Source organism: Stenella coeruleoalba (assembly GCF_951394435.1).
Source record: "Stenella coeruleoalba genome assembly, chromosome: 3".
NCBI classification, from domain to species: Eukaryota; Metazoa; Chordata; class Mammalia; order Artiodactyla; family Delphinidae; genus Stenella; species Stenella coeruleoalba.
This window is the reverse complement of record NC_137148.1, coordinates 83,392,059-83,405,712: the sequence shown is the minus strand read 5'-3', so window position 1 is coordinate 83,405,712 and position 13,654 is coordinate 83,392,059. Positions and strand designations below refer to the sequence as shown.

Genomic DNA, 13,654 nt, shown 5'->3' with positions numbered 1-13,654 from the left:
CAGCTCTAGCTTGGGAAGAAATATGGTTTTTCATTACCTCTTTCTAAGTCCACAGGGGAAGGACTAAGTGTGAGCTTTAACAGGGACAATCAAATATGTGGATTCTTGTATTGCTTTTTATATTTCTCAGAAGCCCAGTGATAAATTTTTCCATATCTTTAAATTCAGCATGGTCGTGAGGCTAAAATCTGAACCCTGGCTCTTTATGTTGCCTTGTCATTTGACATATCTTAACAATGCATTAATTTTAGGTGATCAACAAAAAGCAACTGAAATGTACAGGATAATAGAATAATAAGGCAACTGATAGCATTCTTCCTGCCAGATAAACATGCCTCACAGAAGGCTTAACTGTCAGATACCTACAGTTTCAGCTGTTTGAGAGAGTTTTGATAATAGCCTGAAATGTCAAAATTCAGCTGCCAACCCTAAGCTGCCAGCTTTCAAAATGCTCTATGGAGTGCTTGTCCCTTAGGGCATAAATTCCAAGGAGCAACTGAGCTGCCATACAACCTGACAGCTCTCTCTCTCTGGGAGAGCCTTGCATCTGTGCAAATCTAGTGCTGCAGCTCTAAAATGAGGAGCTGTGATTGGAGCACAACCTCTCACAAAATAGCACAGAGGCTAGATAGTCAAAAGCCTTTTCAGGTCTCAGGAAATGAAGCTAACTTCAGCTACACTAGTTTGATCGCAGCTGGGCAGAAAGCACTCAGGCACTACTTCGGCCAAGATTCTCAAGGTGGAAAATGATATCCTGGGACCGCTCCTTCCTCACTGGTGACCCTGCTAAGTAGAAGCAATTTTCCCAATTACAACTGCAATTTCTCATCAAGCATTACATAACCCATATCATTTCATCTTCCTAAAATAAATTATTCACATTGTTTGGGAATTCATCTGGGAGCTGCAGATCAAATGCCCCATTTGCTACTAAATTACTGTTAACATTTTTCTTTTTTTTCTGATTTATTAACTGTTTACACAAAATATTGCTTGGATATAATACATTTTCCTCAGTGTAGTTTTTCTGTAAAAAAATTACATCTTTATTTTCTTTTGAATCCTCAAGGACAAGTTAAAGATTCTCTTTGGCCCTGAAAAAAGTAGAGTACCACCCTCAAAAACTTTCCATCATATACAAAAAATTTCTCAACTGATACTATCTCATCAAAGTCTTGAATGCATAGGATGCTATTCCGTGAAGGCAGAGTAGTGTGATGGAAAGTACTCTGACTGTGGGGGTTGTATGTCAGCTCCTCTACTTCCTAGCTATGTGACAAGAGGCAAATTATTTTCTTCTCTTGGTCTAACTGGCTTCATTTCTAACATCAACATATTGGGTTTATTTATTTATTTATTTGAATTTTAGAATTTTATTTATTTTTTATACAGCAGGTTCCTATTAGTTATCCATTTTATACATATTAGTGTGTACATGTAAATCCCAACCTCCCAATTCATCACACCACACCACCCACTCCCCGCCACTTTCCCCTCTTGGTGTCCATACGTTTGTTCTCTACATCCGTGTCTCAATTTCTGCCCTGCAAACCAGTTCATCTGTATCATTTTTCTAGGTTCCACAAATATACGTTAATATACGATATTGTTTTTCTCTTTCTGACTTACTTCACTCTGTATGACAGTCTCTAGGTCCATCCACGTCTCTACAAATGACCCAACTTCGTTCCTTTTTATGGCTGAGTAATATTCCATTGTATATATGTACCACATCTCCTTTATCCATTTGTCTGACGATGGGCATTTAGGTTGCTTCCATGACCTGGCTATTTTAAGTAGTGTTGCAATGAACATTGGGGTGCATGTGTCTTTTTGAATTATGGTTTTCTCTGGGTATATGCCCAGTAGTGGGATTGCTGCGTCATATGGTAGTGCTATTTTTAGTTTTTAAAGAACCTCCATACTGTTCTCCATAGTGGCTGTATCAATTTACATTCCCACCAACAGTGCAGGAGGGTTCTCTTTTCTCCACACCCTCTCCACCATTTGTTGTTTGTAGATTTTCTGATGATGCCCATTCTAACTGGTGTGAGGTGATACCTCATGGTAGTTTTGATTTGCATTTCTCTAATAATTAGTGGTGTTGAGCAGCTTTTCATGTGCTTCTTGGCAATCTGTATGTCTTCTTTGGAGAAATGTCTGTTTAGGTCTTCTGCCCATTTTTGGATTGGGTTGTTTGTTTTTTTAATATTGAGCTGCAGGAGCTGTTTATATATTTTGGAGATTAATCCTTTATCTGTTGATTTGTTTGCAAATATTTTCTCCCATTCTGAGGGTTGTCTTTTCGTCTTGTTTGTAGTTCCTTTGCTTTGCAAAAGCTTTTAAGTTCCATTAGGTCCCATTTGTTTATTTTTGTTTTTATTTCCATTATTCTAGGAGGTGGATCAAAAAAGATCTTGCTGTGATTTATGTCAAAGAGTGTTCTTTCTATGTTTTCCTCTAAGAGTTTTATAGTGTCCGGTCTTACATTTAGGTTTCTAATCCATTTTGAGTTTATTTTTGTGTATGGTGTTAGGGAGTGTTCTAATGTCATTCTTTTACATGTAGCTCTCCAGTTTTTCCAGTACCACTTATTGAAGAGACTGTCTTTTCTCCATTGTATACCCTTGCCTCCTTTGTCATAGATTAGTTGACCATAGGTGCGTGGGTTTATCTCTGGGCTTCCTATCCTGTTCCATTGATCTATGTTTCTGTTTTTGTGCCAGTACCATATTGTCTTCATTACTGTAGCTTTGTAGTATAGTCTGAAGTCAGGGAGTCTGATTTCTCCAGCTCCATTTTCTTCCCTCAAGACTGCTTTGGCTATTCGGGGTCTTTTGTGTCTCCATACAAATTTTAAGATTTTTTGTTCTAGTTCTGTAAAAAATGCCATTGGTAATTTGATAGGGATTGCATTGAATCTGTAGATTGCTTTGGGTAGTAGAGTCATTTTCACAATGTTGATTCTTCCAATCCAAGAACATGATATATCTCTCCATCTGTTTGTATCATCTTTAATTTCTTTCATCAGTGTCTTATAGTTTTCTGCATACAGGTCTTTTGTCTCCCTAGGTAGGTTTATTCCTAGGTATTTTATTCTTTTTGTTGCAGTGGTAAATGGGAGTGTTTCCTTAATTTCTCTTTCAGATTTTTCATCATTAGTGTATAGGAATGCAAGAGATTTCTGTGCATTAATTTTGCATCCTGCAACTTTACTAAATTCATTGATTAGCTCTAGTAGTTTTCTGGTGACACCTTTAGGATTCTCTACATATAGCATCATGCCATCTGCAAACAGTGACAGTTTTACTTCTTCTTTTCCAATTTATATTCCTTTTATTTCTTTTTCTTCTCTGATTGCCATGGCTAGCACTTCCAAAACTATGTTGAATAATAGTGCGAGAGTGGACATCCTTGTCTTGTTCCTGATCTTAGAGGAAATGCTTTCAGTTTTTCACCATTGAGAATGACGTTTGCTGTGGGTTTGTCGTATATGGCCTTTATTATGTTGAGGTAGGTTCCCTCTATGCCCACTTTCTGGAGAGTTTTTATCATAAATGAGTGTTGAATTTTGTCAAAAGCTTTTTCTGCATCTATTGAGATGATCATATGGTTTTCATTCTTCAGTTTGTTAATATTTGGTGTATCACATTGATTGATTTGTGTATATTGAAGAATCCTTGCATCCCTGGGATAAATTCCACTTGATCATGGTGTATGATCCTTTTAATGTGTTGTTGGATTCTGTTTGCTAGTATTTTGTTGAGGATTTTTGCATCTATATTCATCAGTGATATTGGTCTGGAATTTTCTTTCTTTAACATGAACAACATTGGTGTTAGCACCAATTTTGGTAACCACTATAAAAATGAAATTAATACAAAGAGTGTTTACGCCACTGCTAGACTTTTAGTAAATGCTTATAAATATTAACTATTCTTTTTTACTTATTTAAAGTAATTATCCTGATTTGATCTTTTCAGGAATTCAGTATTTTAAACAAAATAATAGAGTCTGCAAACTGTGCAATTATGTTACTTTTGGAATGTGTGTTACTAATATCGCCATGAAAACTAACCATTAATCTGTCAAGGATTGGTAAATTTTTGAAGCCCATGCATATATCTAGGAAAGGAAGAATTTTCCAGTTTACTAGGGAAGCATGAGTAGAAACCACACAGTTCCAGTTCTTACCTGTACAACTGAATATCCTCTGAGGGCCTGCCCCAACCATCCTATCACAAGAAACTGTTATTCTGTTACACCACCTCATTTATTTCCTTTATAGATATACAAGTATCTGAAATTGCCGCTTTTATTTATTTTTTCTAATTGAAGTATATTTGATTTACAATATTATATGTTTCAGGTGTACAGCATAGTGCTTCAGTATTTCCACAGATTATACTCCATTAAAAGCAGTTTCAAGATAATGGCTATAATTCTCTGTGCTATACAATATATCCCAGTTGCTTATCAATTTCATACATAGTAGTTTGTATCTCTTAATCCCATACCCTTAACTTGTTCCTCTCCCCTTCCCTCTCCCCACTGGTAACCACTGGTTTGTTTTCTATATCTGTGAGTCTGTTTCTGTTTTGCTATGGACATTCATGTGTATTATTTTTTAGATTCCACATATAAGTGATATCATACAGTAATTTATCTTTCTCTGTCTGAGTTATTTCACTATGCATAATATTCTCCAGGTCTATCCACACTGTTGCAAAGGGCAGAATTTTATTCTTTTTTGTGGCTAGCATTCCCTTGTATTATAGAGTGTTCCACCCTCTTCAATTTTTTGGAATAATTTGAGAAGGATAAGTATCAATTCTTTATATGTTTGGTAGAATTGCCCTGTGAAGCTGTCTGGTCCTAGGCTTTTGTTTGCTCGGAGGTTTTTTTTGTTACAAAATCAATTTTACTACTAGTGACTGATCTGTTCAAATTATCCGTTTCTTCTTAATTCAGTCTTGGCAAGTTGTATATTTCTAGAAATTTGTCAATTTCTTCTGGGCTGTCCAATTTGGGAGCACATAACTGTTCATAGTAATCTCTTGTGATTTTTTTGTATTTCTGTGATATTGACTGTTATTTCTCCTTTCATTTCTTGTTATTTTATTTATTTGGGTCCTCTCTCTTTTCTTCTTGATGAGCCCGGCTAAATGTTTATCAATTTCGTTTATCTTTTCAGAAAAACCACCTTTTGGTTTCATCAATCTTTTCTATTTTTAATCTCTATTTTATTTATTTTCTCTCAGATCTTTTTATTTCCTTCATTCTGTTATCTTTGGGGGTTTGTTTGTTCTTTTTCTAATTCCTTTATGTGGTAGATTAGGCTGTTTATTTGAGATTTTTCTTGTTTCTTGAGAAAGGCCTGTATCACTGTAAACTTCCCTCTTAGAACTGCTTTTGCTGCATCCCATCGATCTTAGAGTGTTGTGTTTCCATTTTCATTTATCTGGAGGTATTTTCTGATTCCCTCTTTGACTTCTTTATTGACCCACTGGTTTTTTAGAAGCATGTTGTTTAGCCCCACATGTTTGTTCTTTTTCCATTTTTCTTTCTGTAATTCATTTCTAGTTTCACACTGCTGTGGTTGGAAAAAATGCTTGATATAATTTCTATCCTCTTAATTTTGTTGAGGTTTGTTTTATGGCCTAGCATGTGATCTATCCTGGAGAACATTCCATGTGCACCTGAAAATAATTTATATTCTTCTATTTGGGGATATAATGTCCTGTAGATATCTATTAAGTCCTGCTGTCTATTGTGTCATTTAAGATCACTGTTGCCTTATTGATTTCCTGTCTGGATGATCTGTTCATTGATGTAAGGGTGTGTTAAAGTCCCCTATTATTATTGTATTATTGTCAGTTTCTCCTTTTATGTCTCTTAGTATTTGCTTTACATATTTAGGTGTCCCTGTATTGGGTGCATATATGTTAATGAGTGTACTTTCCTCTTCCTGTATTGATCCCTTTATCATTATGTAATGCCTTTGTCTTTTGTTATAGTTTTTGTTTTAAAGCCTATTTTTTCTGAGATGAGTATTGCTACCCTTTTTTCTTGTTGTTTCCATTTGCATTAAATATCTTTTTCTACCCCCTCACTTTCAGTCTGTGTGTCTTTTGCCCTTAAGTGAGTCTCTTTTAGGCAGCATATAGAAGGGTCTTGGGGTTTGTTTGTTTGTTTTTTTAATCCAATCAGCCATCTACTGTCTTTAGATTGGAGCATTTAGTCCATTGACTTTGTTTTTTTATAAGTTTATTTATTTTATTTTTGGCTGCACTGGGTCTTCATTGCTGCGTGCAGGCTTTCTCTAGTTGCGGAGAGCAGGGGTACTCTTTGTTGTGGTGTGAGAGCTTGTTATTGCAGTGGCATCTCCTGTTGCAGAGCACAAGCTCTAGGTGCATGGGTTTCAGTAGTTGTGGCACGTGGGCTCTAGAGCACAGGCTCAGTAGTTGTGGCACATGGGCTTAGTTGCTCCACAGCAGGTGGGATATTCCTGGACCAGGGCTCAAACCTGTGTTCCCTGCTTTGGCAGGCAGATTCTTAACCACTGTGTCACCAGAGAGGTCCTTCCATTGACATTTAAAGTAATTATTGACATGTATGTACTTATTGCCATTTTATTTCTTGTTTTCCCATTGACTTTGTAGTTCTTCTCTGTTCATTTCTTCTTTTTGTTTCTTCTTTTGTGCTTTGATACTTTTCTTTAGTAGTATGCTTGTGTTCCTTTTTAGTTTTTGTGAACCTACTGTAGGTTTTTGATTTGTGGTTACCATGCGGTTCATACATGTTGACCTATAACTATATCTACTTATTTTAAACTGGTGGTCATTGAAGTTCAAACTCTAAAAGATCTACATTTTTTTACTCCCCTCCCCCACATTTTGTGTCTTTGATATTATATTTTACATCTTCATTTTAAACCTTTAACTGTTTACTGTAGTTATAGTTGATTTACAATTTTTTGTCTTTTAATCTTCAGACTGGCTTATTTAAGTGATTGATCCTCAACCCTTACCACATACATGCATTTCCTAGTGGGATTTTCCCTTTCCTGTAGATTCTTCTTTTCCACTTAGAGAAAAACCTTCATATTTCTTTTAGTGTAGGTTTAGTATTGATGAACTCTTTTAGTTTTTGCTTGTTGGAGAAGTTCTTTATCTCTCCTATTCTAAATGATAATCTTGCTGGGTAGAGCATTTTAGGTTGCAGGTTTTTCCCTTTCAGAACTTTGAACATATCATGCCACTCACTTCTGGCCTGCAAAGTTTCTGCAGAGAAATCAGCTGATAGGCTTATGGGGATTCCCTCATATATGACTCTGTTTTTCTCTTGCTGCCTTTAGAATTCTCTTTGTAACTTTTGCCATTTTACTTATGATGTGTCTTGGTATGGATCTGTTTGAGTTCTTCTTGTTTGGGAACCTGTGTGCTTTCTGTACCTGGATATCTGTTTCCATCTTCAGGTTTGGGAAATTTTCAGCCATAATTTCCTCAAATACATTTTTGATCCCCTTCTCTTTCTCTCTTCTCCTTCTGGGACCCCTATAATGCAAAGGTTGGTATGCTTAATGTTAACCTAGAGATCTCTTAAATTGCTTTCAATTTTTAAAATTGGTTTTTCTTTTGGCTGTTCTAATTGGGTGATTTCCATCATTCTATCTCCCAGAGCACTTATGCATTCTTTTGTATCACTTAGTTGGCTATTTACTCCTTCTAGTGTGTTTTTTTTAATAAATTTATCCATTTATTTATTTTTGGCAGTGTTGGGTCTTCATTGATGCATGTGGACTTTCTCTAGTTGTGGCAAGTGGGGGCCACTCTTCATCATGGTGAATGGGCTTCTCACTGCAGTGGTCTCTCCCGTTGCGGAGCACAGGCTCTAGGCATGCAGACCTCAGAAGCTGTGGCATGCGTGCTCAGTAGTTGTGGCTCACAGGCTCCAGAGTGCAGGATCAGTAGTTGTGGCACACAGCCCTAGTTGCTCCGCGGCATGTGGACCAGGGCTCGAACCCATGCTCCCTGCATGTTCCCTGCATTCACAGGTGGATTCTTAACCACTGTGCCACCAGGGAAGTCTCCTAGTGTGCTTTTTATTTAACTATTGAATTCATCATTTCTGATTAGGTCTTTTTTTATATTTTCTAGTTCCTTGTTTAAGTGTTTACATTAATTCTTTTCCCTAACTCAGTTAAAATTTTTATTACCTATGGGAAAGACTCAACTGTTGGACACAGAGGCAACCTGGTCCTGGGATAGAGCCTGGGTGGGGTGACTGTGGCCACTGTTGTCACTTACTCAAGCAGTGAACCAGAAGCAGCCCAGATATCTGATGATGGCAGCTCCAACATAGCTCACCTCCCAAAACATGCTGAAAGTTCATGTGGGCACTGCCAGCCCTGCAGAGTAGTTACACAACAGAGCAACAGTGGTGGAGGCTGTGAGCAGTGATCAGCTATGGACAAAGGGAAATTACACCTGAGGCTGTGTCTGAGCTGAGCTATAGATGCCTGCACAGGCAGCACATCAGACCTCTATATGTGCATGGGCCCCACTTGCTTTAGCACTCTCCCCTCTGGAGCAAGGGTCCCAGTGCAAAGAAAGGGAAAAACATATCCTTAAAGGGAACGGTCAGGTTGGGCCTAACCCTCAAGGCTTCTGCTTCAGCAACTAGGGATTCAGACCCCACCCTCAGTAGGGCAGTGATTGCCACCGAACACAGAGAAGTCTCACCTCACATCTGGCGCCAGTTCTAGCCCCTCTGTCTCCAGCTCCACCCTCTACCAAAGTGATAGCTGCCAGCACACCCTGAGGAAAGATGTGACTTGTGTCCACATCAAATTTAGCTCTCCCACCAAAGGCACTGGGCACACACAGTCTGTATAGGGATGCTCCCACATAAGAACACCCCTTCAAGACTAGAATAGGTAACTGTTTCACCTAAGTTCATAAAGGCAGAGAAAGTGAAGCAAAATGAAAAGGCAGAGGAACTACTCTTAATTGAAAGAGCAAGAGAAAAACCCTGAAAAAATAATGAAACAGAAATAAACAATTTACCAAAGAACTGAAATCACCACTTTTAAATTTTAATTTGTTTACACCTTTATTTATTGTCACCCTCACACATTCTTCGTGCATTTCTATTTCTACTTCTCTTTTCCAGCCACAGAATTCATGGCAAAACATTCCTACTGCCAATTTGTTCCTTACCACCTTGCTCAAAGGAAGCAAAGCATGTGATCTACCCTTGCAGCATTCTCCTGCTGCCCACGTGAAACCTCAATACTAATATGTATGCGGCACCAAGAAAAGGCACAAGCTCTAATCATAGGAATCATAACTATAACAGCTGGTAACTATCACTGTCAAATTCCAAGTTTATGTACCACCATTGGATAGGTGGAAAGATGGTTGTAAAAATGGTTATTGCAGCTCTTGTTGCTCGTTCTCAGACTTATTTTAGGAATAAAAACGTACACTCTAAAATGAAACTACATTATTCTGATATTCAATTGGGTCATTTGTCTTTGATTAATTAATTAATTAAGAGATGTTAAAGACAAATGAGTAAATTGGCTCTTAAATGTGAGGATATCTAAACACCAATTTAAGACATTTGGTGACACCTCTGCATCCACGGGTGCCTTGTATTTTCTATTTGCCATAGGCTCACTTTCTTTTTTCTGACACTAGGGTATAGAAAGACAAAGTATAAATGGGAATCTTTGGCCTTGGATTCAGACTCACAATTATTCCATGACAACTATGACAACCAAAGTGAGATCTAGTTTATTGGTCTGCACAGAGCATTTTCATATTTGAACTTAGATACACTCCCAGACAACTCTATATATTGAAATTACTGGTACACTAATATATTTGGTTACCTTTCATTTGCAAGAGACCAAATATAGAAAATATTTCTACAAGCATCACCTATCATATGAGGTCACTTAGTAGTGTTCAGTTGGCCAGTGGAAAATCTCAGATGAGTTCACTCACATATCTATGCTTTGACAAGGATGCCTGAAGGAAGACTGTTGACCAGATCACCTTTACATGGCCTCTCCGGCAAGGCAGTCTCAGGGCAGTGGACTTCTGACATGACAGCCCAGGGCTCCTAAAGGGAGGATACCAAGAGACCTGAGTAGAAGCTGCCAGTACCTTAAGGTTGACACCTCAGAAAGCATCACTTATGTCATTTTATACTGGTCAAAGCAGACAGAGAGCCCTCCCAAATTCAAAGGAAGGGGACATTGATTTGAGACCCCTACCTCTCAATGGAAAGAGTGTCGAAGAATTTGTGACTGTCTTTACTCTCCCATACAATCATTCCATGGTATAAAAAATAACTATATAGCATCCACTAGTGAATTAGTGAAATGTGCTTTTACCACACATGATTACATACTTTACTAATAATCAAAAATATGTCTATGATAAAATATACATTCTAAAATTTAAAATACAAAACATGATATAAGAAAAGTCTTTTTTCTGTCAATAAATAGAAATTAAAATTTTGAAGCAGATTGGTTTTTGTGATTGCTATGGGCTGAATTCTGTCCTCTCAAAATTCATATGTTGAAGTCCTAACTCTCAGTACCTCAGAATGTGACTGTATTTGGAGATAGGGTATTTCAAGAGCTAACTAAGTTAAAGTGAGGTCATTAGGGTTAGCCCCAATCCAATATGACTGGTATTCTTCTAAAAGGGAGATTAGGACACAGACGTGTACAGAGGGAAGACCATGTGAAGACATAGGGAGGAAATAGTGATCTACAAGCCAAGAAAAGAGGCTCAGAAGAAGCCAACTCTGCTGATATTAACCTTGGACTTCTAGCCTCCAGAGTTGTGAGAAAATAAATTTATATTATTTAAGCCACCCAGTCTGTAGTATTTTGTTATGGCAGCCTTAACAAGCTAATAAGTGATGCTTGGCTTTAGTAAATGCATTGGTAAATTTCACAATTGCTCTTTTTTCCTGCTACAGAGGCAGATATGCTGGATAGTGCTAAAGCTAAAATTTGTTGTCCCCATAGAATACTTTAGTTTTCCGTTAATTTTAATTTCAGATGCAACAATGGAAATTGTCAAAAACAAGATTAATAAGACATTTACTTCAGAAACATTTAAACTCATATCCTAATATTTACAAAAACATTATCTGAACACATTTGTGGATGGTTTATACATTTGCTTTACTTTTAAAAAAATTTTTATTGGAGTATAGTTGATTTACAATATTGTGTTAGTTTGTGTTGTAAAGCAAAGTGAATCAATTATTCATAAACATATGTCCACTCTTTTTTAGATCCTTTTCCCATATAGGCCATTAGAGAGTATTGAGTAGAGTTCCCTGTGCTATACAGTAGGTCCTTATTAATTATCTGTTTTATATTGGGTTGGCCAAAAAATTCGCTCAGGATTTTCCACTTATGGAAAACTCGAACGAACTTTTTGGCCACCCCAATATATATAGTAGTGTGTGTATGTTAATCTCAGTCTCCCAATTTATCCCTCCCCCCACTTCTGCTTCACTTTACAACCATTAAATAAAACTAATTGCTTTGCTAATTATTTTCATAGGTCACTTTCAAACTTCTTTGGCATTTGCTATGCTTCTTTTCATAATGGATTTTTCATCTATTTTAATTGGATTGGAATTTAAAAAGTCTAAATAAATCAGCACCTCTATTTAGCCCTTGAAATCTTAGTTCTAGCTGAAATTTCTCTTTCTCTCTCTCTCAATTCATTCTTCCATTTGCTCCCAAATTCCACCTTCCCTTAGTTTTCTTCTTGCTCTTCTAGTTGCTTGTTTTCAGAAAAGTGTTTTACACACTCCTCTTCAAATGACAATCCTTTAACAGTCAGTGTGCCCCACAAATCTGTAATTGGTACTCTTCTATTTTCCCTTTATAAACACTCATTGGATCATCTCATTCATTCTCAAGGTTTTAGCTATCCTCTATGTGCCAAGGACCCAAAATATTTATTTCCAGCCCAGCTTTTCCATGTTCTCCAGACCCATATATCCAAATGCTAACTAGAATCTCTATGTGACTGTTCCACTGGCCCCACAAAGTCAACAAGTCCAAAGATTCATTAATCATCAGTCTCCTAAGGGATGTTCCTCCAACTTGTTCATTAATATTGTGAATGATCAATTACACAACCAATTACCCAAGCAGAAAATTTGAAATCATCCTTGACTCCTTCCTTTTTTCACCCCATACATACAGCTAGTCCTCAGAACATACTCTTCCATATTAATATCTTTTGCGTCTACCTCATATATATATGTGTGTGTGTGTGTGTGTGTGTGTGTGTATATATATATATATATAAAATTCAGGCACTATATATTCTTACTTCTAGTGCCTGAGTTCTGATTCTTATAATTTATTATCTAAGTTATTTTAACTGCCTCCTAAGACATATCTTTTTGCCCTGGCTTTACCATGCTCCTAATTCATCCTCCACACTATCACCAAAGTGCTCATTCTAAAAGGGAAATCAGATCAAGCCCCCTTCTTGGTTAGAATTCTTTACTGGTGCCACATGGAACCACACTCAGTTCTGGGTAAAGTCCAAATTTCCTAATACGGCATTCAAGGTTTTGGTCCTTGTTCATTCTCTTAAATAATTCCAACTCCTTACTTCAAAACATACTTTGGATATTACATCAGCAAAATGCTTCTTGACCTCCTTTGTACTCTGACTTCCCACCCACCCACCAATTTTTGTCCTTTGCTGCCTTGTGCCTACTTTCACCATAGCACTTTCATGTCCCTTTATAATCATGCATATATTCATCTCTCACCAGAAGGTTGTTAGCTCCCAGAGAGCAGCTATTGGATCTTATATGGCATCCTGAGCACATAGTTGCTATTCAACATATATTTTTTAAATAAATGAGTGAATACAGTTGTCATATTGATAGAATTTCCATTGGAACTCTCAACTAAGGTTTAAGAATGAACAACAATGTGTCTTGATGCTCTGAAATAAAAACCTGGAATTCCCAGTGGGAACTCAGTCCATGTAAAGTAGAAGATCCACTTATTTGGAGAGCAGTCCTTGAAGGTCCTGTTCATTTGCTGACTCTTGAAGAAAACCTGTTTGGAAGATGACTGGATGGTGGTAATTTAAAGAGCCATTACTTGTGCATAGCGCTGGAAATGTTTCTGGCTGGTGTGAAGGAGAAACATAAGGATGCTCTTAAAACAAAGACACAGCTGGCAGCAAATGACCAAACACATGTGAAGGCAATTAACTCTAGGGATCACGATTCTAATATTCAGTGTAATAATCAAGTGCAGAATCACAGGATGTATTTTGTAAACTTAGTGTTAAGGAACAAAAATAACACAATACCTTGAAAACACAAACTAACTGTACTTAATGGAATATATTTTTTCCTTCCTAAAATAAGTGTATTTCTTTGACAATATAATGGACATGGATCTCAGTCCACAATTCTAGGTGTATTAATAATAAAAACCTCTAGTGTGGAAAAAAAGGAATCCACCTACACTGTTGGTGGGAATGTAAATTGGTGCAGCCACTATGGAGAACAATATGGAGGGTCCTCAAAAAACTAACAACAGAGTTGCCATATGATCCAGCAATCCCACTCCTGG

At 37.2% G+C, this 13,654-nt stretch overlaps 1 protein-coding gene across 1 annotated transcript in view; it reads right to left on the bottom strand.

Annotated features, from left to right (window-relative positions):
- The window catches only part of LOC307184305 (uncharacterized protein), a 247,185-nt gene that overhangs the window by 204,869 nt on the left and 28,662 nt on the right, over window positions 1–13,654 (bottom strand). The window contains exon 3 of the mRNA XM_079917681.1: window positions 10,014–10,131. Coding sequence (XP_079773807.1) covers window positions 10,014–10,131 — 118 coding nt within the window. The remainder of the gene's footprint in view (window positions 1–10,013; window positions 10,132–13,654) is intronic.